At 32.2% G+C, this 23,820-nt stretch overlaps 3 protein-coding genes across 3 annotated transcripts; 1 reads left to right on the forward strand and 2 right to left on the reverse strand.

Moving 5' to 3' along the window:
• On the reverse strand, positions 1-3,994 carry LOC129294237 (protein phosphatase 1 regulatory inhibitor subunit PPP1R7 homolog). Its single transcript, XM_054932446.1, is given in 7 exon segments — positions 1-801; positions 1,656-1,706; positions 1,708-1,771; positions 1,857-1,999; positions 2,203-2,349; positions 2,583-2,813; positions 3,587-3,994. Coding segments are annotated over 7 exon segments (1,017 nt in total). The 5' UTR covers positions 3,887-3,994; the 3' UTR covers positions 1-720.
• Positions 3,995-12,712: 8,718 nt separating this feature from the next.
• LOC129320305 (pentatricopeptide repeat-containing protein At1g77170, mitochondrial) lies at positions 12,713-14,694 on the forward strand. The gene has a single exon (XM_054965696.1). The coding sequence runs from the start codon at positions 12,969-12,971 to the stop codon at positions 14,379-14,381; it is 1,413 nt and encodes a 470-aa protein (XP_054821671.1). The 5' UTR covers positions 12,713-12,968; the 3' UTR covers positions 14,382-14,694.
• A 4,431-nt stretch (positions 14,695-19,125) lies between these two features.
• On the reverse strand, positions 19,126-19,751 carry LOC129309702 (lachrymatory-factor synthase-like). The gene has a single exon (XM_054951387.1). It carries the CDS (start codon positions 19,720-19,722, stop codon positions 19,216-19,218), a length of 507 nt encoding a protein of 168 aa, XP_054807362.1. The 5' UTR covers positions 19,723-19,751; the 3' UTR covers positions 19,126-19,215.
• Between the last annotated feature and the right edge of the window lie 4,069 nt (positions 19,752-23,820).

Here is a 23,820-nt window from a genome sequence, read left to right on the forward strand (position 1 = left end):
TTGAGCAAATATTTCTATGTCAACTCGCTTCTGTAGCAACACACAAAAAATACAACTTGGTTCACCTGAGCTTACTCAAAAAGAGTATCATCATGTGAATGCGACTACGTTGCTGGCATCACTGCTCCGTAATGCCCTATGACGCAGCATCGAGTCATTACAAGAGATGCAAATGGGCGTGAATAAGAAGTGAAAAGCAAACTGTTGTTACTCGTTGCAGACAACAGTAACACTTTGTTCTGAAAGAAAGGCCAGTTATACAAAAATCTATGAATAAATATAACACGACAGGCCATTATACATCATCCTTGTTAGCACACCGAAACTGTCGGGCTTTACTTTAAAAACCAAGTTTTCCAGATGTGTCAAAGTACAAAAACAGAAAGGAATACGATCTGCAAAACAATAGATGTAACAGCTATAAACGCAGTTGTCAGAGCGGTAACTGATGGTCAGGACACATGGATGTCTAAGGATTGTACAGCCCATTCTTCTCATCAGGTAGCTCCAAATAAAAAATCTTTCAATTCAGAACCTGCACGCACAGAAGACTTTTCCGTGGAAGCTTCTAGATGTCCAATTTAATACATTAATACTATGTTAAGGATGATGAAATAAGCGTACAAATAATTTTTTTTTTTTTTTGGTACCTTACCCAAGGATATAACAAGCCAAAGCTTCAAAAGCTATTGATTTTCATAAAAGCTCAAGCCATGACACTTAAGAAAATACATTGGAATCAATCTGTTGGATGTTGGGGAAGGTTTGCCTTAAGACTGCAAGATACTCCGGGGACTTAGCCTGAAAGAGCCGAGCAGGATTAAATTAGCGGTCTTAAAGAAATACAGTGAATATATTTAAAAGGAAATGGTAAACCATCCTCGTTTATTCTGAACCAGTAATAACCACACATCACAATCTATTGGTTTAAAAAATTAGGAAGCTGGTCCTTGCCATTAAATCATCATCAGTGTGTCGTTAAATGCAGTCGATGTGGTTAACCAAGAGCAATATAGGAACTCTAAATATGCATAATTTATGATAGTCCACCAAAATAACATAAACTAGTTATTCATGACACCATTTGCCGCTCATGTGAGTGAGTTTCTTTCCATAACTACCATCCCAATTTTCATAGGCATGACTTTTGTATGTGTATATATATATATATATATGTCTTATTAGCATCAGTACATCTTGACAAAACACAATAGTGAAGGCTTAATAACAGAAATCTAATTACAAGAAATTAAAAATTGAGTAAAACTCTGGGGACTGCTACTGTAATTTTAAGTATTTAACCCAGCAAAAACTTGTTGGTCAAGGAAAAAAAAAACTAGCAAAAACTCAAAGCTCCAACTTTATTCAAGGATCACAAACACTTGACTCATGCAAACAAAAGCAGAATTTCAGTCTAATTCAGGGAAATTAAATAGTAAAAAACTTAAACTAATTAAAGCATGCTTTCATTTTCCATCCATATTACATGTTCATCTGATTCTTTGACAATCTCAAATGATAGTCAACCCTAACAAGAGGCCTGATAAATAGCAAATAAACTAATAATGCAATGGTGATAGAGACATGCACCCATCTCCAAAGATGTTCAAATAAAATAAAAGTACGAAAATCATTAAGGCTCATGGAGACCATACACATGGATTGTTTTCTAGGTAGATAGTGGTAAGCTTCTCTCTTGAACGAGCAAACAGCCTCAGCAATTCCCTCAAGTGATCCTATCTGGTTGTCATTAAGCCATAGATCTTCTAACCTATGATAGATAATACAAAGCACTAAAGTTAGTAACAAAACGCCATAAATGATCAGTAGGAAGGTAAAAGGAAGAGCGTACATACTGTGTTAGGTTCTGAACATCATCCACTGATGTTAGCTTATTTGATGATACATCTAAAACGTGAAGATTGACTAAAGATGACAGGCCTTCCATTTTTGAGATGCCATTGTGGCTCAAGTATAGTTCTTCTAGAGCTATGCAACTCTGTGTTCAGACAGGAAAGGAAAGGAAAAATGTTGTCATTATCTTTACTAAGAGTAATAGTCAATTGAAAATACGTAGAAATTCCTAATCTCCCCTATTCCAATGAGTTTTAATTAGTAAATATAATTTGACAGGACAGCATATAGGCTATAGCTCATATTAGTACCTTGATTGTTTTTTAATATTTTCCCACAATACTATACCTCAAATCCTGTCATTGTAGTCAGACGATTGCTTTGCAAGCTAATTTTCTTGATGCATGTAAGTCCACACAAGTTTACAGCTTTAATTCGATTACGTCCAAGCCAAAGCTCCTGTAGATTTGTCAAGGTCTGCAAATTCTCCATTACCTGAATCAAAAGTGCAAATAAATCAGAATCCATGCCATGCTACGTTAGAAACTATTTACTATAGTGAGTAAAATCAGTGCCCGCTCTTCCACAGGGCACGCAATCATGCTCCTGCTCAGCATATCATGTTTGCCAGCACAAAAGCGTATCTGTCTCAAATAATACCATATGATTTCACTCCAAAAAAATCATACTACACAATAGATTTTCCTCTATTAAACCATATTACTAACCCTAAATTTGTTAGAGCCAAGCTCAAGAATCTGCAGTTCATGGAAGTGATCAATCTCCTCCATCTTTGTCACTTCATTTTTAGATACATAGAGCTCTTTCAATGTGTTGGAGACCCGGCACAACCCATTCAGTGAAGTAATTTCATTAAAAGAAACATCAAAAACCAATAGTCTCTTAAATATGCTGACATCAGGAATTTTTCTTAATTGATTATCGCGTAGCACCAGCTCCTGTATAAATATCAGCCCGTCATCAGCTTAACTATATAAACAAGATAATCAGAGCAAATGTACATGAGAGAAAAGCATTACTAACTGGCGTCCTACACAGACTGCCAACTACTTAGTTGCCTGTTAATTAAAACAACAACATGGAAAATTCATCTAAAGTTATTTAACAAGGTCTGAAGACTTCCTTTTCCTCTTTCATCCCGATTACAAAGATTCAATGTTTGGCGGTGATAGATTTCCATTTAGATTAAAATTGAAAATCAACCGACAAAGAACGAAGAATATGAAAGAACTAATTTACTCCTTAACTCACCTATCACCTGAAATGGCAGGAGCATAAATATGAACATTCTTAAAGGGAAAGAAAAAAATCCATCTCACTCAGGACGTCAAACTCCATTAGAAATTTCATCAGGATCATCCTGCATTGTCATGCCTTTTTCATGGGCATGTTAGGATGGGGAATTGAGGGGAGGGCGAGGGTAGGTTTAATGTCTCCTTGTCTTGGAATTGTTAATAAAGAGGGTACAGTAAAATCTTTATAATTTTAAGTTCCTCCCATTTAGAAAATTTTGAAAGAGAGTTTCCACCAACAAAGGAAAAATCTTCCTTTAGTCCGGAATCAAAGACCAAATTCAATACAGCGCACCCACCTAAGCCTCAAACAATAAAAATCGGTTATTTAGGTCCCATATTCCTCCTTGGGAGAGGATTGAGAGAGAGCAGGGACCGATTTTCCCAAGACCTCTTTAAAAAAGCATGAGTTGAAATACCTCAAGACCGGAAATGTCATGCCAGGCAGAAAGGGGCTCAACGGCAGCGTCAGTAAGAAGGTTCTGACGAAGAGAAAGCTTCTTGAGATCAGAGAGATGTGCTATGCGAGTATCTAAGGTGGATAAGCGATTGGTGGTGAGGTCCAACTCGGTGAGGGTGGGAGGCAAGTCTACGGAATCGAGGTCATGTAGTTGACAGCTAGTGAGATCCAGGAGCCTGGAGGAACGATCGTCCTCAACATCAACCGGATCCTTACCATTGGGATCACGAGCCGCTGGAGTTTGGGTTCCATCGTCCATCTCTGAAGAGTAACATCGATGGCTTTGGGAAGACGCAAGCCCCGGCTCGATTATTATGCTGTGGCGGTGATTGTTTCGGGGCTACCAAATTTGCGAGTGATCGGGTTGTCGTTGCCCGGGCAAGATGGTGAAGTATTAATTATTTTTTCGCTTCCCCAAACAAAGAAAGGGAAATTATGGATAAGTGTTGGGTTAAAAAATTAATTATCAACAAAGTACTATTGAATTTGACTAATTACTAAAGACTATTACTATTTACTAATAAGCTAATGAAAATCGGGTGAAAATAAATTTTTAGATTTGATTTTTAAATATAATAGGAATAAATGTAAACAAGTTCTCAATTGAACTCTAAAACAGAGAGTTGGAAAAAATTATAAGTTTTCCTGTGATATTAATAAGTTAAAATTAAAATTGTATAACTTGTCTTGTGTGTTTTGCATTAAATCTCCAGGAAACTCATGAGTAATTTTTTTTTTCAAATTTATTTATTTATTATTTACTTGAGATCTACACATAATTTTTCACAGTTAAAAAAAAAGAGTTTAGACGGGATAAATTTTTAAGTTTCAACGAGACATGCAAGTGTAATTTTCTTTCATACGGACAATTTTATTATTGATGATATAAACTATACAATTTATAGAAAATGATACATTTGCAAGTTATAAATAGATTAGCCTTTTTCTTAAATGTAAAATTTCTATCTTTTGTACGAAAAAGGGTCATAAAAGTTAAATTTGATTTCTTTCAATTTTTTTTTTAGCGAATAATATTTCATTTTGATTTAATGTTGATGTTTTTTACCTAACCCAAAAAAAATTGTTGATGTTTTTGCATAGCATGTAACTCCATAATTAATGAACACCATCCAAGTGTTTTTTTTTCTGGGTTGAAAAATTCAATTGTCTTTGTCCTTTATCTATTATTTATTTATTTTTTAAAATGAAAAGAAAATAAATAAATCATTCAATATAAATATTGACAACAAAATTAAAGATCACATGAATAAGACAGACTACTTCAATGAAAGGTAAAAAATTACAACTTCACTCATAGAAATTGAATTTATCAAAATGGGCTAGTACTTTACAGCATAAGGAACTAAGATTTAAATCTTACATAGGAAAGTGCTCACATTTAATATCTAACAATATTTCAAATATATCACGTTCAATATAAAGATACACGAGTTTAAAAAAAGTTACATCTTTAATATTGCACAATGTGTTTAGTTAGGCATTCCATTTATCTTACTATGACACAAATAAATGCGTGTAACTAACCATATGAACTTTGGCTTCCATTAATACTAGTTCTTAAATCATGATCAAAATCATGAACCTACCTGCATGGAGTTCAGTTGTTCATATCTTCATCCTTCTTCTCTTATTCCTCTACATCTTTGCATAATTGGATTGTCTCGTTCCTTCTTTCCAAACTCTCCCTTTTCCATAATGGAATATGATCTAAACTTGGGGTCTGTTTGCTTATTGGAGAGGAATGGAGTGGAATATAATGATTTATAAAGATAAAGAATAAAATAAACTAAAATAAACTTATAAAATAATAGAGAGAGAGAGACAATAAAAAAGTTAAAACTATAGGGTGATAGGAGGGGTGGGAATGGGAATTCTCATGAATAAAGTCATCAATCTCCATTCTCACTTTTTTATCATTCGAAAGCTTTCACCTCTTTATAATTTTCTTCTTTCTAGTAGTACATAACCTTGTTTTAATTTATTGTGTTCGCTATCAATATATTCATTTTCTTTCAATTTCATTTCAATAACCAAACAGCTTTTAATGTTTTCTTTGCTTTCCCCTTGCAAATTGGACCTTTTGAAATGCAAAAAATGACACAAGCAAACCAAACACAAGAAGAACTTTATGGCAGAGACTTTTCACTCACTTGTGTTGGAATATTTGAAAGGAAATATGCAAAGCAATCTATTTTTAAGAAGACTCTCTTATCAAGAACATTGCCTTCTCTTATCCCCGAGACATAACTAATAACATCCACTTTCAATCAACATTTAGTTGTATGTCTTGAAAATATGATAGATCCCATGCAAAATGGTACCCACTAAATCTTGAATGAGTTAATTTGATATTGATGGCTTGTTTGATATCAACGATGTTATTGCTTGTAAAGGACTCATTTGTAATGACCAAGAAAATTGGATTAATTTTTTTTAAATATCTTATTTATTACCCAACATTGTTGTCAAACTTTTGACATCTTGAAGGCCTTCTTTTTTATTTATTGGGATATTAAATTTACTAAGGTCAATATATATGTAAATTCTCTTAAAACTCTCTTACTTATTCTATAACATTCCAATTTAAATTTTAATAGTTAATTTGGATTAATAAAAATTTTAAAAAATATTTAGAGGTAAGAAAATTAGTAGACAATGATTATTAAATCTAATTTAGGATATAATTCTAAAAAAATTATTAAAAAATTATTAATTAATTAAAATAAATAAATAAATATTATTAAATTATTATTATTATTATAAAAAGAAAGAAAGAGAAAAGGTATGAGAAAGAGGAAGGAAGGAAAGAAGAAAACGTAATCGGCTTTCGGTGCAATCATTGTATAAAATAATAAAAAAAGAAGAAGAAGAAGAGAGAGGAAAGAAGAAATAATAAAAAAAATGTGGGACCCACTGAATTTTTTTTATAAAACCCACCTCCTTCCTTCTTTCTTCACTTCTTCATTTCTTCATTCTTCCCTGTGCGCGAGCTGAGGCAGAGAGAGCGTTTAGTCTCGCTGGTGCTGGGTTTTAAGGTAAGAGTTTTTAATAGGACATTTAGGGTGTGATTTTAAGCTTTTCAAGACTAAGTAAGTGTTTTAAAAATTTTTTTTAGTCATCCTTCCTCTTTGGTTTCTGATTTTGTGGTGGTAGAAAATTTAGGATTTGGAAGAGGGATGAATTTATGTTGAATAAATATGGTTTATGAGGTTGTTAGTGGTATAATAAATGTTCTAGAGTATAAATTTGTTGATGATCTTTGAATTTGTGGCTTATGGATCAAATTCTAAACTAAATCTGAAAATATATGTTGATTTATTAAGATTTAGATGATTATTTGGGATGAGAAATGAATTATTATGGCTATAGAATTATGATTCTAAGTTAGAGATTCAATTTTTAATTTTTTAAATATTTTATGTGCGAATTTATGAAATAAAAAGAAAATTTTGATAATAGAAATTAGTTTAGAAGTTGATTTTTAGATTATTAATGTTTATTGATGAGTAAAAGAGAGTTAAAAATTTTACTTAATAGTATTAACTCTAAATTTGTATTAAGATTGAGATTAGGAATTATGTTATATTTTTAATTCTATTATTAGAATTATTTTATTAGTTTCAAAAATTGAAACTAATATTTATAAATAATATATTATTTGTAGATTGTATTATTGGTGAAGATTGTGGTGGGAAAAAAATTATAAGGAATAATTTATTAAAAAGCCACAAGGTAACCATGCTTTTAATTTATGATTAGTGTTACTTCATGTTAATTGGGTGATTATTGAGAAAATTATGAATTTTGTAATATTATATAATTGTGCAATATTATTATGAATTTGTTTGATTATTGTGGGAGGTGTTGGGAGACTTGCTATTGTTGTTATATTTATGTGCCACATGGTACGCCCCTATTAGAGCTCAATAAGTAGCTTGTAAGGGCTCGGGCTAATCTACCTTTGGCCGAGTAATTTAGCACCGAGTGAGGGCTACGGCTCGAGATTAATGGAGGGATATAAGGATGGTTATTTGTGTGTATTATAATATTTCTTATATTTTGTTGGAATTATATTATTTTTTATTCCCACTTAGTAAGCACACACTTAACTGTTTGTATACACTATCATAAATTGGCTTTGGTTACTGGGACTTTTGAGTCTCATTATGTGGTTAACAATTTTCAGAGAAGAGCCACGAGTGACACGTGGAGGAGTCCCAGAGGCTTAGTGACATAGATCCACTGTCTCTTTTGGGTATTTAATTTATGATTTATAATGTGTTATATTGCCAATATTAAGGCTTTTTGTTTATTGACAATTATATGAATATATAAGTGTAATCATGTCTTTCAAAGTATTTCTATTTTTGGTATACTTTGGATGACTGTAATTTAAATATTTGATTTACTTTGGATTGATTAAAATGGCATGATTATGAGGTCAAATAACTGGCTTATATTAAAAATTGACTAAATTATTTATTTTACTTGTTGGGAGTATAAGGATGGACAAATGTGATTTAGCCTAATGGCATGTGGGAGGTAAAAATTTATTTGAAATGTTATATTGTGTGAGTTGAAGCCAATTATAAAATATTTTATATTAAAATTATTGATATAAAAATATGTTGGGTGGCTGTAACCCAACTATGATTGAGTTAAATTATAAAAAAAAAATTTGGTATGTTACAAATTTTTTTATATAATAGCCCTCTGGGTCACCACTGCCTCTCCAGGGTCTTTTCCCAGTGCTGGACAACACACATGTCACCACATGATTGCCGGCGGTTATTCCTCACCCCACCCTCACGGGGGTCTTTTGGAACCTCCCCAGACTCGAACCTCCAACCTCTACCACCTTAACGAAGTTGAGGCGAAGTCTGGTACCATTGAGTCAATGGTACCAGACTTCGCCTCAACTTCGTTAAGGTGGTAGAGGTTGGAGGTTCGAGTCTGGGGAGGTTCCAAAAGACCCCCGTGAGGGTGGGGTGAGGAATAACCACTGTACCACCAGTGAGAAAGCCGGCAATCATGTGGTGACATGTGTGTTGTCCAGCGCTGGGAAAAGACCCTGGAGAGACAGTGGTGACCCAGAGGGCTGTTATATATTCAACACTATTTCATCTAGAATTATCTTCTCTCCAATATTATCAACAAGATAAAGGGATTACCATGAGAGACTAGATAAGAATTTTTAATAATACTTTTAAAAAAGTGAATAATTATGCTGATTGACTAACTCATCAAGTTTTGAGTAAAATTTTTGTTGATATGCATGTTAGTTGTAAAAGCCTTTTAAGCTTTGACATGAGTTAATAGTTATACCCTGCACTATTTACCGTAGCCCTTTTATTCAAAAAGAATGTAATAATCAATATATCAACATGTGGACAATAAAACCTATACCAAGTTACACTATTTTCATTCCTTCCTTGATTAAAATCGTAAAACACGTCCATGTGATCAGGTGAGTCTTAAATCAAAAACCAAAGCATCAAATGTATGAAACTATCACGTAGAGTCCAATAAGATTTATATACCACACTAAATCTAAATGTCTTATAGATTTAATTTAAATGACTAGGCAAAGATATATCAAACATAGACTACGGTGAGAAAAGAATGCCATTGCTTCGTCTAAAATTACTTAATGATCAAAAGATTCAAAACCCTCAATCAAACAGTGTATTATTCCTTAACATTGTTGGATAAAGATAAGTCTCAAGCTAAAAGTTACATGTACGGGCTTTCACGTTTGAGTTTCATCACTGAACAAGAAGATAGTTGATGGGAGATGCAATTAAATGATCTATCATCAAATTTAACTATTTTAAATTTAGTCGAGAGTTTTGGCCAAAAATTTAGCTGAGAGTTGTCCCTCAACTTCAAGTGTAATTGAGAACTAGTTCTTGCGTTAGAGCAAAGCAACAACCTCATAAAATTTTTATTACTCCATTCGCTGATGAATATAAGATCTATTTGAGAATTTCAATTTTGTTCTAAATATAAGATTTCATTCCTTCTCTGATGTTAAATTTTACATTCTCATTAATTCCCTTGTTTATTTGGACATTTTTTATCTCTACATATTAAATTTTAATTGTTAATTCGTAAGGGCATCTTTAAAACAAAAAACGTAACAATTTTTTTGCATATTAATTACAACTAATTAATTTACCCATTTTTCATTCTACAAATGAGTTAAGAGCACCTTATGCTTAGAGTGGGAAGGAATATATTATGGGAAAATTGATAAAAAGAACCTAATTGAAAGAAAAATTATGTCCAAAGATCAAGTTGAATTCAAGAACCAAAATAAATATTTTATTTATTAAATAATATGAACAAATGACTAAAATGTTTCTTTGTTTAAACAATGTTCAACACATGTACGCCAAACCAAAAGCTTGTACTTGTAATAATAAAAATCACAACTTACTTTTCTAGCTCGGGATACACGGCTTCTAGCTTGGGGTGTAAAACTTCTGGCTGGGGAGCAATGCTTCTGACTTTAGATGCAAGGCTACTGGCTTGGATGCAAAACTTTTAGCTTGGGGTACACGTGTTGAACAAGCAGCTTGTTTTTTTGTTCAATTTTATTTGTTTAAACAAAGGGGCATTTTGATCACTTGTTCATTTTGTTTGATGAATAAAAATATATAGTTTGATCCTTGAATTCAACTTGGTCATTAGGCATAATTTTTCCTTTAAGTAGGCTTTTTTTCCACCAATTTTCTTATATATTATTATTGTATATTATCTACTTTATTAATTATTTAAGTATCATTGACAATTAAAAATATAATTTTTTATTTTGGAAAAAAATATTTTTTATTAATATAAGATGGAAATAAGAAGAAAGAGGGGAAGTAAAAAGAATAGCAAGGCAAGAAGAATTGGAAGGGAAAATAATAGAATATAGTTCATTCACTTGGGTACAGAATATTTTTTTGTTGGAGAAGAACCAAATCTTGCAAATAAATTTACAGCAAATGTAATATCAGATTTTATTGAATTAGTAAGATACATTAATACACTTATAGCACAAGGGTATAATATTCAAGACCAAGAAGTTCTTCATCCTTCTCTTGAGAATGAAAATGATTTTTTTTTTCTTATCAAGAGATCTTACAATCATCGAAGTAGTTAATGGATATGTTTTGTCTATGTAAAATTGCTTTAATATTTTTTTTAATGTAAGTTGATTGATGAAGAAAAATTCCATTTGTTAAATTATTTGATTTGTAAACTAAGGCAAAATTTTGTTCTTCCTAGATCTTTTATTTCAAATCCTTTCTTTAAATAATCAACTGTATTTTAGAGCCCATCAAAAGTTTCAATTATATCCAAATCATTTATATAGATAGTAATTATAACAAACTCTAATCTATTTCTTATTATAAAAACACATGGAGAGATTTGATCGTTTTTATAACCTTCATTTAGCAAATATTCACCAAGACGGTTATACCACATTATTCCATATTGTTTTAGTCCATATAAAGATTTATGCAAATGAATTGCAAATTTTTCTCAAGAATCTTTACATACTTCTGACAATTTGAATTCTTTAAGGATTTTTATATAAATTTTTATATCTAAAGAGCCACATAAATAGGCTGTAACAACATTCATAATGCGCATATCAAGTTTTTTGTATACTATCAGACTAATTAGATATTTTAAAGTGATTGTATTCATCACAAGAGAATATGTTTCTTCATAATCAATACCAAGTTTTTATAAAAATTATTGTGCTACCAATTGTGCGTTATATCTAATGATTTCATTTTTCTCATTTCGTTTTCACACAAATACACATCTCTATCTAACTGGCTCTATAGCATTATGTATTCGGACTATAAGTTAAAAAATTTTACATTTTGAAAGTAAATTTAACTCTACTTGACTTGCATCTTTTCATTTTGGTCAATCATTTTATGTCTATATTCTTCAGTCAATTTTAGTTCTAGATCTTCATTTTAATTCATTATTTCACTTTTCAAAATGATGATGGTTTATTGTTAGAAAAAATATTTCAACAATATTATATGAAAATAACACAGCGTACATAGCTCAATTGAAAGGAGTATACATCAAAAGATATAGAATAAAATATATTTTTTTAAAATTCTTTTTCACTCATGACCTTTTGAAAAGTAGTGATATAAATGTTTCATAAATTTGCTCATGTGACAATCTTTCAGATTTGTTTACTAAAATACTATCAACTTTGACATTTAAGAAGCTTGTGTGTGGTATTAGAATGTGCAAATTTAGAGACACAAAGTGATCGTATCATCAGAGAGAGTGAAGTAATATTACTATCAAGAGGAGACTATGGAAGTAAATATAATGTTGTACTCTTTTTTTCTTTTCAAGGGTTTGTCTTATTGAGTTTTTTTGAAAAGGTTTTTAATGAAGCAATTTTAATGAGTGTTTAAAAATATTATATTCTATTTTTTCACTAAATTTTTATCTTATTGAGTTTTTTCAATAAGGTTTTAATAAAGCACAATATTTATTATAGACATCCAATAAAAGGTATTATGAATATTATACGATTATATGAGTGGATGTCCATAACTCGTAATGTTTAGAATATTTCATCTCCCATAACTTTCTAATGAATAATTTAAAAGGAGTTTTTTAAAGTTAATGCTTTATAACCTTCAAATGTTACATACTATATTATTATATCCTTATTTATTCATTTGTAGCATTAAAGTTAGGCTTAAATAATTGAAAGTCAATAAATAAAAGTCATATATAAAGCAATGGATATCCAAATGAATCAACTATATTCTATTATTTTCACTCTCAATTTTTTTTGCCTTGCTATCCTCTTCCCTTCCCCTCTTTCTTCTTATTTTCATAACAAAATCCTTGTTTTTTAATCGCCGTGTGAAAAATCCTGCCTTCAATACTTTTAAATTTTTAGAGCTTTTATCCCAAAAAAAAAAAAAGAAAAGAAAAGAAAAGAAAAACTTCCCACGATTCATTTTCTGGTCGATTAACTCCCCGGAGTTCTACGCCACCTTTCTGTACTGAGACAGTGGATGACGAGAGGAAGTTATCTTTCGGTTTTGTGTCCAGCTTTCATTAAAAAAAAAAAAAAATGACTCATTCGAAAAAACTGGCCGCAGTTCAATTAGGTAAAAGTAAACACATCCCTAACCTGCCCTGACTCAGACAAAGACAAAGCCGCAGCCTGCCGGAATGACGATGAATTCCCTGACCCGGTTGACGATTAGATAAAACCATGAGACATCTATGTTTCAATCCTGGTGATATTGGTTTCAAACGCCTGCCGCTATTTAATGATAAGGCTCTTCAAACCCAGATTTTCAATTTTTCTGGCTGCTTCTTGTTATTTCGATCCATATTTCTCTACTTTCGCTCTCGTTGCCCAAAACAGTCGGCGAATCCCCACAATTCTGTATTCACTTTATTCTGGAAATGATCTTTCGACAGATATAGCAACCCACTTGTCAAATTGTAGTCATGTATTGGAATTGGACGTAGTGTATGCCCGTATCATCCGAAACCACTTCTTAGAATTTAATCCTGCTCCCTTTCATTGGAACAATATCATAAGGTCCTACACTAGGCTAGAGTCTCCAATCAAGGCTATTCGGATCCATGTTGAGATGCTGCGAGCTGGAACTTTTCCCGATTGCTACACCCTTCCTATCGTTCTGAAAGCGGTGTGCCAGTCTTTTGCCATTGAAGTAGGACAGCAGATCCATTCTATTGGCATAAAGCTTGGTCTCCAGTCCAATGAATTCTGCGAAAGTGGTTTTTTAAGTTTGTATTGTAAAGCGGGAGAATTTGAAAGTGCCCACAAGCTGTTTGAGGAAAATCCTGATCGAAAGCTGGGTTCTTGGAACGCCATAATAGGTGGCCTTTCTCAAGCCGGACTTGCTAAGGAGGCGATAAACAAGTTCGTGGAGATGATGAGAAATGGGTTCGTGCCTGACGGCGTCACCATGGTTAGCGTGACATCTGCATGCGGAAGCCTTGGTGACATAGTCATGGCCTTTCAACTCCACAAATGCATTTTGCAGGTGAAAGCCACAGATCGGGCAGACATTCTATTGTCTAATTCACTAATAGACATGTATGGAAAGTGTGGCAGGATGGACCTAGCATTCAAAGTTTTTGAAACGATGGAAGAACCGAATGTTTCATCATGGACATCCATGATTGTGGGTTATGCAATGCACGGACATGTAAAGGAAGCACTTGGATGCTTCCAGAGCATGAGAGAGGCAGGGGTGAAGCCTAACCATGTGACTTTTGTTGGAGTACTGAGTGCTTGTGTGCATGGTGGGACAGTTGAGGAAGGAAGATATTACTTTGACATGATGAAGCATGTTTATGGCATAACACCGCGATTGCAACATTATGGGTGCATGGTGGATCTACTGGGTAGAGCAGGGTTGTTCAATGAGGCTAGAAAAATGGTGGAGGAGATGCCAATGAAGCCCAATACAGTAGTGTGGGGCTGTTTGATGGGTGCGTGTGAGAAACATGGGAATGTGGATATGGCAGAGTGGGTGGCTAAGCATTTGGAAGAATTGGAGCCCTGGAATGATGGGGCTTTTGTGGTGTTGTCTAATATATATGCCGATAAAGGTATGTGGAAGGAAGTGGAGTACATCAGATCAGTCATGAAGCAGAGAAAGCTTGCCAAAATTCCTGCCTACAGCTTAGCGACAAAGTCAGGTTAAACAATGGGGTGGTGGAATCCTATTTTGACTTTGCTTCACCCACTGGACGGAAATGTTATATTTTCTTGAAGAAGAATTGTCCCACGACCCATGTACGGCTGCACTGCATTGTCTGTAAATGCAATGGCCAGGCCAGCTATTGGAAATTTTATATCTCTGGTCTCAAAAGACCAGAATGCAATGCCAGAAAATGAAAAAAAATTGTCTTTCCATTATATTCTTTTTGCTTAAGAGTAAACATAATATGCCAGTATTCTTGCTATCATTTGTGGCAAATCATTTGATTTAATAATATTACGAGCAATTGAGCATCTCCATCTTTGCAAAACTGATTGTTGCAAGATCTCCCTTACTTGTTGTGGTCAAGATAATGTCGGTGCTTGTCCTCATTGGATAATGGCGGTGGGGCATTCCTTTATACATACAGAAGCTTTCACTTCCACCCAAGAAGTACTTCCCTTCTGTTCCTTTCTTAGCCATATCTCTCATCCGAACATACCAGGGATGAGAGTGAAGGATTGTTCACACTTCACAGGACATTTTTGGCAGAATTTAATGCCTTATCTGTGTTCGTTATTTCTCTCATTGGTCGGAGTTACTTTACTGAATAATGATGTTTATAATTTTATACCTCATGTTCTGCTGCAATATGGGAGTACCTTTGGAGATTATGAATTGTCATTAGGGGTGAAAATGGTTAAGCCTCTGTCTTGTTGACTATAGGATTGAATGAAGAAAAAGTGTGCCAGGCATATTTAAGCTGGTTTTGCTCTCTTTTTCCCTCATGTATGACAAAAAATTAGTACTAGTGGCATTGGGAGAACATGTTATATAGGAGTGAATTGAGGCCAATAATAGGCAGCGACTGCATCGTAATTAACCAACAGGCGGCTGCATGCTTTCATTTTAGAATGTTGGAAGAAAAATTAATTTTGTATATTTTTTATGGGTTTAGATAATTATATACTTTGATCATCATAAAGTTAGGATCTGAATTCAAATAAAAGACAAATACTCATTATTTTATGAAAAATAAACTGTTGAAAGGCTCATACAAGGGAATCTGGACATTTTCAATTCACATGTATCATTCCCTTTTTCTTTTCTTTTCTAAGTATTCGTTATTCTTAAAACAAATGGGGAAAGTAGAAAAGGGGAAATTTAACAAGGCTGTCACCCTCAAGTAACATAAGACGAAAGACTAGGGGACATACGAAGACATATATCAGAGGAAAGAGGTAAGCGAGCCTTTCATTTCCATTCTTGGGATGTATAGCTTTGTGGCTGAGTCAGAGTCGGACGCCAGAATCAGCGTAACTTGGTTGTTGCACTTGTCCATGCCTGGTCGGCTGGTCCTACTCCTGATGAAGCCAGATCAGCCTTGTTCTCATGGATGCGCAGTGCAGCACTGGTGATCAGCTTGTAGTGACAGTCATTAGTTTTGCTTAAGTAGCACTCTTTTTATTACTGATTTAACTTAAAAGGAGGGTAATATCAATACAAGTTTGTGAAGAATATACCCCCAGAAGCTGCACAATTAATGGTGATATTTAGAACTTAAAACAGGATCGGTTTTTAAGATGTGATGTGGTGAAAAATAGCAAATTATATGAAATATGCGACAGTGCAGTCATTGATGCATATGCTATTGAGGATTAATTTCAATATCTTAGGAATATAAAACGTGAGAAAGCTAAATGGTATTTAAAGATTTTATGGGCGGTTGGACTGTAAATTTATAAGACAATTTGCTTGACAATTGTATTTTTCCTCTACCAAGTGAGCAATTGAAGGAGTGGCTAGGTCATTTGAATTTTATGGAGAATGATTGGGTGGAATTATTAACATTTTGTTCCATGCTTATAAAAGCCAAGTTGTCAAAAGAGTCATTATTTTAAGGACACAAAAAGTCAGTTATTCTAATGGTAATGTCACCTTCCTCTTTGGAAGAGATCTTGGTTTAAACTCAATGTTGAACGTGTTTGTGTGTATGTGTCTTCCTTTCCTATAAGAAAAGGTTAGGCTAAGGATAAAATTAAAAAAAAAAAAAACCCAAAGAGTCAATATCAACTGCTTCTTAAGGAACTCAAATATCATTCTCCCTTTATCTAGGCAAAAGACCACATATGCTTACTAAAACAAGAAAGTATTCTTTTTTTTTTTTTGAGTGAAATGTGAAATTACATTAACAAATCAAAAGGAATTACAACTATTGAAAGATACAAAGGGTCTTCCTCTTCATTTGCCGACTGTTGTGAGAGAAGTAAGGAATGATCAAAGACATAAAAGAGCTCTTCTAAATAATATAGTAACCTAGTCAAATGATCAATATAAACATTGCAATTTCTATAGAAATGACATAATAACAAAGAATATTCTGTATAGTAAAGTAAACCAGCATTGTCAATGGTGTCTTTGAAGGGATGTGTCATGTCACAGCCTTTGGTTAGAAGTTCAACAACTTCAATATAGTCACAAAAGACATCTATCTTCCTAAACCCAGTATTCCAACACAAAGTTTAGATCATGAACGATGGCAAGCAACTCTGCAATTGCTGGAGGAACATTAATTAACTTACAACTAAAACACCTAGTCCAGCTACCATTTTCGTTCCAAATTACTCTGCCACAACCACTATTACCATTAGAAAGCGCCAACTCATCTATTCAACTATGAAAGCACCCTTCCTTGTTGAGTTATTTCTCTGACCGTTCCAATTAAAAGACATGAGGGAGGTATGGGTCATCAAATTCTTGTCTGAACACTCTCTGAATAAACTAGAAAGGACATTATAATAACCATCGTATGCATGTGTCTGTTCACAAGTGAAAAGCCACATGAAAGATTTAATTTTCTCCGCCACTAGCCCCCTCCAGAGCATCATATGCTGTACGTACCACTTCTTGTACTTGCAAAAAGAAACTAATATGCAGATTTTATAGAAAAGTGGCCATCAATGGATGTCCTCTCTCCTCACAAGGTGGATGAGCACGGATCAGACAGGTAACCATGCCATGCGGGAACCAAGCGGCTAGCATTCAGTTTGCTTTTAGGAAACATTCTGAAGTCTGACACTACATTAGTCCATGTGCATCATTAGTTCAATTCAATGGCCTTAGATCCTTTGGGCTTTTATCAGGAAGACGAAGAACTGGGTCCAATGGACAGGAAATAATTCATAATAACACCCCAATTAGGTTAAAATAAAAATCCTATTTAATCCATAAACTGAATTGGCAACCATAAATATAATATTGTTTTCATTATTAATGGAATAAAAATATATTTTTAAAAATATTATTTTTATCAATTAATATCAAAGAAAAAATTATTGTAAATTGATCACTCTGCCTCTTTTTTTTAATTTAGTTCCCATACTTTATTTTTTAAAAAAAAAATACTCAAATACTTTAATTCTGTTCGAAAGCCACTTCCCCTATCCTCGATTAGCGATCCACATCAACAAACGCCATCCACGTATATTTACATTACATTTGCATCAGAAAAAACTACATGGAGAACACTTATGGTATTCTCTACGCATGAGGCTCCACTCTCCTCTAATGGAAGAAATGCTTAGAGGAGCAACCCAAAGTGGTGTTAGTGAATGAGAAAAATAGAAGCGAACATTCAATTTATTTTGCCGCTAATTCACACACACATATCCATTATATACGTGTGTGTGAAAATAATTGAACTCAAACTAAATTTTTATTGCTAAATTAACTCTTGGCCTTAACAATATTAGAATTTCACCAAGTTAAATAATTATATAAAAAATTAATTTTTGTTCATATTATAATCCATAAGTTTATTTTATTTGATTTGAGTTATATTTTCACTAGTGGCGCCAGCGAAACAGAGAAATAGAAACGAATATTTAAATCACGTGCTGAGTGGTGTGCTGAAAGGAAAAATCTCCAAGCAAGAGATTTACCATTCCAAGAATAGCTCCTTCTTTATCCAAAAAAACAAAAGCCTTCATGTTAACTGCAGCATCCGACAATGATGGAAATACATCAACTGTTGGCTCACGAGCGACGTGGATTCAATCAGCGTCTCACATCCCCACATCCAGTAAATAAATGTCTCACATGATATTGTAGGCAGTCAATTTAATTGAAAGTTGTCAGATATGGTTGTACCTTATATATATATATATATATATATATAATAATGTAATGATCTATATAAGAAAAATCGTTGAGATGTATCCTCACTCAATAAAAATATCGAGTGTTTGTAATATTTAAATTATTGAAATTTAAAGCAATCATTTAAAAAAATTTACTTATTTATTAATCTTAAATAAATATAAATTTTGATGATTTAAATATTACGTTGTTTTTAGTGTCTGTATTAAATATAATTATTGAATTTAAATCTCATAAAATCTCCTTTAACTGACTATTTTTTCATTTATTTTTGGTCAAAGCATGAATTTTCAGACACTCTCTGGATATTCATTCACTTAGAAAGAGAATTTAGAACACTCCCATAGCTCACAACCGCGACTGAGCCAACTCATTTTCCATTTTATGGGTTACTTTTTCACTTCTCAACTACACCCAGCGCCACCACCGAAAACTTTAATTCATCTTTCTATTAACCGATATCAATCAAGCCATCTCTCACAAACTCATATCACAAGCAAAAATTCCCAACAGGAGGAATAATGGGAAGCAAGGAAGGATGGAGATGGATAAATATCACGCAGACAATCAACACATGCATTACACAACATCTGAAATAATTAACTTAAAACTCACAAGATTGATGAGAGACCAGTTTATTCATTCCAATAAACTCATACAGACACAGCAACAAGAAGTATTAATTTGAAAGCCTGAGAGCTTGGTCTACAGTAGTGAGATCAGCCTCCATCCTCAAGCCCATGACTTGCAAACCAGAGCTAGCGAAGGAATTCAACTGTTGCAGGGTCCATCCTTGCGCGGGTTCAACTTCATACTCCCACTCAACCTCACTTCCTTCTCCACAATCGATCACTCTCCACGTCGCCACGTACGAGTAGAACCCTACGTTGCTCTCTGTGATCGTATACCTCAAGGTCATGTTCGTGGGGTCAATGTACAGCAGTTTCTGCTTCGTCCAATTCACTGTTTGTTTGTCCTTTTGATCCACAGGGGTCTTGAAGCCGGCGCAGAAGCGGACGCAGCCGGCTTGGCCGGAGACGCCTTCCACCGGAATGCATGTCGGAGTAGGGAACCACTTGCTGAGGCCGCAGAAGTCGGCGATCAGAGGCCATACTTTCTCTGCTTTGTGTCCCCTTACCTCGGTCTTTGCCTTCCCCTTCCATTTTCTCTCATCAGCTTCCTCCATTATTTCTATTAACAAACTATTCAACTGTATTTCCCACACTCAATCAGTGAGGTTGCTGGCGCTACATGGACGTGGTTTTATACTCGGCCCTTAGTGACTTGTCAAACCTCAAATTGTAAGAAAATACTTAATCACATTGGATGCTTGAAACACCTGCCATTCTATAAATTGGTGATAAATAGGTCAGTACCCATGATATTTTTTTTTCCAACAACAGCAAAAGAAGTGGGACATTCTAATTGGAAAAAAGAAAAATTCGATTTGATATTAACGAATTGCATTTTACACGTTTAAAACTAAAAGAAAACGCAATTACCTTTCCACCCGCCTACCATGTCCTCTCCTTTCAAAATTGTCACAAGCTCGTATTTTTCAAATATAAAGCATTTTGGTTTTTTAATGAATAGGTTATTTGAAACTAATGAGATTTTTATATTTATTTGTGATTAAATTATCTGATTAAATAAGAGTAAACAAGCAAAATAAACAATTTTTAATGGCGGGTTAACTGTTTTATTGGAGATAGAAGTTAGTTAACAATAGCATATAATTTTTAACAAAAAAATTCTACATCTCTTTTTATTATTATAAAAAGAGCAAAAAAAAATCAAAACATAAGGTCAACTCTAATATATAAGTTAAGGGCCTAATTAAACGGGTTGGCACAATTAAGCCTTTTTTTTAATATTGTTGATGACAATTAATAGTTTTGATATTATTGATGATGTTGCAAATATTTTATCTATTTATTTTAAAAATATTGAAAAAAAAATTAAAAAAGAGCCTGAGATAGTGAGATCCATAAGACAGACCCCAAGGCTTTGCCAACATAGTATTAGTCCTTTTTAATTTCTTAATTAAACTGACATTTCAAATTCAACTCTTTAATATTCCAACCGGCCAAGGGCAAGACCATTAAAAAAAATGGTTATTGAACCAACAATAATTGGATAATGGAAAGATTTAACTTCAATAGGGTTGGGAATTCAGAGTTTGTTGATGGAAAAAATATACTATATTAGAAGAATTATTTCAGTTGGATGGAATTGTGAATGCTTAAATTTAACATGATAGTATCAGATGTTAGATAATTCTCTTATCAAAAAAAGAAAAGAAAAAGGTTACTGCAGAATTAGAATACATGTACAGTGACCATTGATCATGTCTAGCGCGATTTTTGCAAGCTACAACGATATGTACATGCAAATCCATTAATGCAATTAAGGGTTTTTTTTGCCATAATTAATGTAATTAAGTTTGGGACATATATTTTTTAATATTTGGGGGGTTATTTTTTTGGTCATGAATGCCGCAATATGAGTAAACGAAAGCCAACAAAACAAAGTCTGGGAATCAAAGAATGGAAAAACAGCCAAAACTAAATAAAAGAAACAGCACAAATAAATCAACCAACGCCTAATCTAACATCTGGAGACGTTGAAGACATTGCAGCATCCTGAACTTCAGTGGCTAGAATGAAAGACAAAGTAAGTGATGGTGTGAACACCCAACCCCACAGGGCTCACTTCCTTAATATTTGGGGTTTGGTATCTTATTGTCTCCCAAATATATTATTATTCCAACTATTTCCCAGCCATTCCCACTTCTGATCTTTTTTAACTAACACCCAGTATTCATGTGTTCAGTAGCCTTTTATTGGACTATGATCATGGTTAAGTTTTTCTTCTTTTTTTTTAATACTAAATCATGATTAAGTTGATGACAACATATCATGAAAAGTAACAGAGGGATAGGCAAGTACCATAAATTGTACATCCAATTCCAAAAATTTAAGTCACGTTACATTATTAATCCCGTAGTCGTAAATTATCCGTGTTTTGCTTCTTCTTCGTTTTTTTTTTTTTATGTTATGTTAGAAATGATTGAATTTAAAACTTCCTACCTACATCTTATCCCATCCTTCACATTGAACTATATAGGCTCACCATTTCTGTTTAAGAGAAATTTAAAAAAAATGATAATAAAATCCCTTCGAATTATATAAATGATAATTTAATTTCTTAAAATACCATAATTTCAATGAAGTTTCTTGAGACTTCCTTATCAATAATTTTTTAGTGAAAAGACAGTTATCCTTACTGAAAATAACAAATCTCAAATTATAACTTTTGTTCTATAAATCATAAGAATTAAATAAAAAATCACAACTGATCAATTATAATTTTTATTATTGAAAAACAAACTTTCAATTACAATTTTTATTTAAAAAATAACAACTTTTATTTTATGAATCATGAGAGTTGAATAAAAATCACAATTTATCAAATATAATTTTTATTATTAAAAAATAAGTTCTCAAAATAATAAACTCTATTTATAAATTTTATTTAAAAAATCACAAATTTTTTTTAAAACATTATAATAATTGAATAAAAAATAAAAATTATCAATAAGAATAAAATAATTTTTTAATTTAAAAATTATTAATAAAAAATTTTAAAAAAATTTATTAAAATTATAACATTTTGAAAAACTAATTTATGAGACATTTTATTGTTATTTTTTCTTTAAATAAAGTAGCACATCATTTCTGTTTGAAAGCATACATCATGATATATCTGTCTCTCCCGAGCCAACCTATCATTTATAGTACATACGACGATATGTATAATGTATACGCGTGCGCACGCATATATGCTAGCATGGATTCACCCACTCCTATTTAATGTGGTAACATGTGTGTAATATCCGGCCAAAAAATATCTAAGATAAAAAATTTGTGAATACATATATAGAGAGAGAGAGAGGATGAAAATAGAGAAAATTAATTTCATACATTCTAGCCTGTACTTGTAGGTTACTTTTCTCTGAACTCCGGAGGCATTTAAATGTTTTACATTTCAGAGGAAAAAAATTCAAGATGAAATATAGAAAATCTGAAACTTTCACTGAAACTAGGAAGGGTTCACGGGTCACAACCTTAAAATCACTCTAGATTGAATTATGAGAAATATGAATATGGTCCCCCCAAAAGTTAGAGTCGGTAATTTGGGCCAAGTTCGACGGGTCAGCCCGAATCCGCCCGAAAAATTTAGGCCCGAACTTAAAAAAATAATTTTTTTTATTATTCGGGCCTATTCGGGCCGCCCAAATAGGCCCGAAAAAATTCAGGCCGGGGATCGGGCTTGGCTCGAATACCGAATAGAAAATTTTTTTTAAAAAAAAATATATAATATAATAAATATTAATTATTTTTCAAGTTTTATATCATTTTATTTTAAAATACCATATATTTGAGTGTATTACTATAGTTATTTAAAAAAATAAAAATATTTATATTTTTCCATTTTTATTATTTTTAATCAAATAAAATATGTCAAAATAATAATTAAAATATATTTTAATATTAATTTTTATATTTTAAGACTCAATTTTTTTTGTCATATAAACTATTTTCTTGTCCAAAAAATTATATTTTATATTTTTTATAAAATAAGATAATTAATTTTAAATTAAAAATAATTTTAAAAATAAAATTTGGACATGTATGAATTTTCAGCTCTACTACTAAACAAACATAATAAATAAAATAATATTTTTAGATAATTATTTGATTATTATCCACGCCAGACTTAGTTAAAAATTAAGAATGAACTAAAATAAGTACTTTTTATATATAGGACTTAAACAATATAAAAGATTTAAAAAAATTCAAAAAAATAGTATTTTACCCATAATTAAATAATTTTATTTTATATAATATAATGATGATTATTTTTTTCATATTCTTAAAAATAAAAAGTACAGTTTATTCAATAGTTATTAAAAGCTTTAAACTAATCAGGACAATAATTTTAAATTAATGATTTAACCGTAATTGAATTGAGATTAACTTGATCATAATTAAAATAATATGATTCAATTAAAATATATAAATATTTTTATATAACTATGATAAGAGCAATATTTAAATAAATATGACATTAATTTACAAGTAAAGAAAATATTCATGAATAAATTGCACATAATACAACAAAACGGTAATACTACTTAAATACTTAATTAAAAATTTAATAAATTATTATTTTTTATTCATTTCAAGTTAAAATAATATGTTATACTTAATAAAATTATTTA

Source organism: Prosopis cineraria, unplaced genomic scaffold (genome assembly GCF_029017545.1).
Source record: "Prosopis cineraria cultivar Desert tree isolate PC_DT_omini unplaced genomic scaffold, ASM2901754v1 PC1, whole genome shotgun sequence".
Lineage (NCBI taxonomy): Eukaryota > Viridiplantae > Streptophyta > Magnoliopsida > Fabales > Fabaceae > Prosopis > Prosopis cineraria.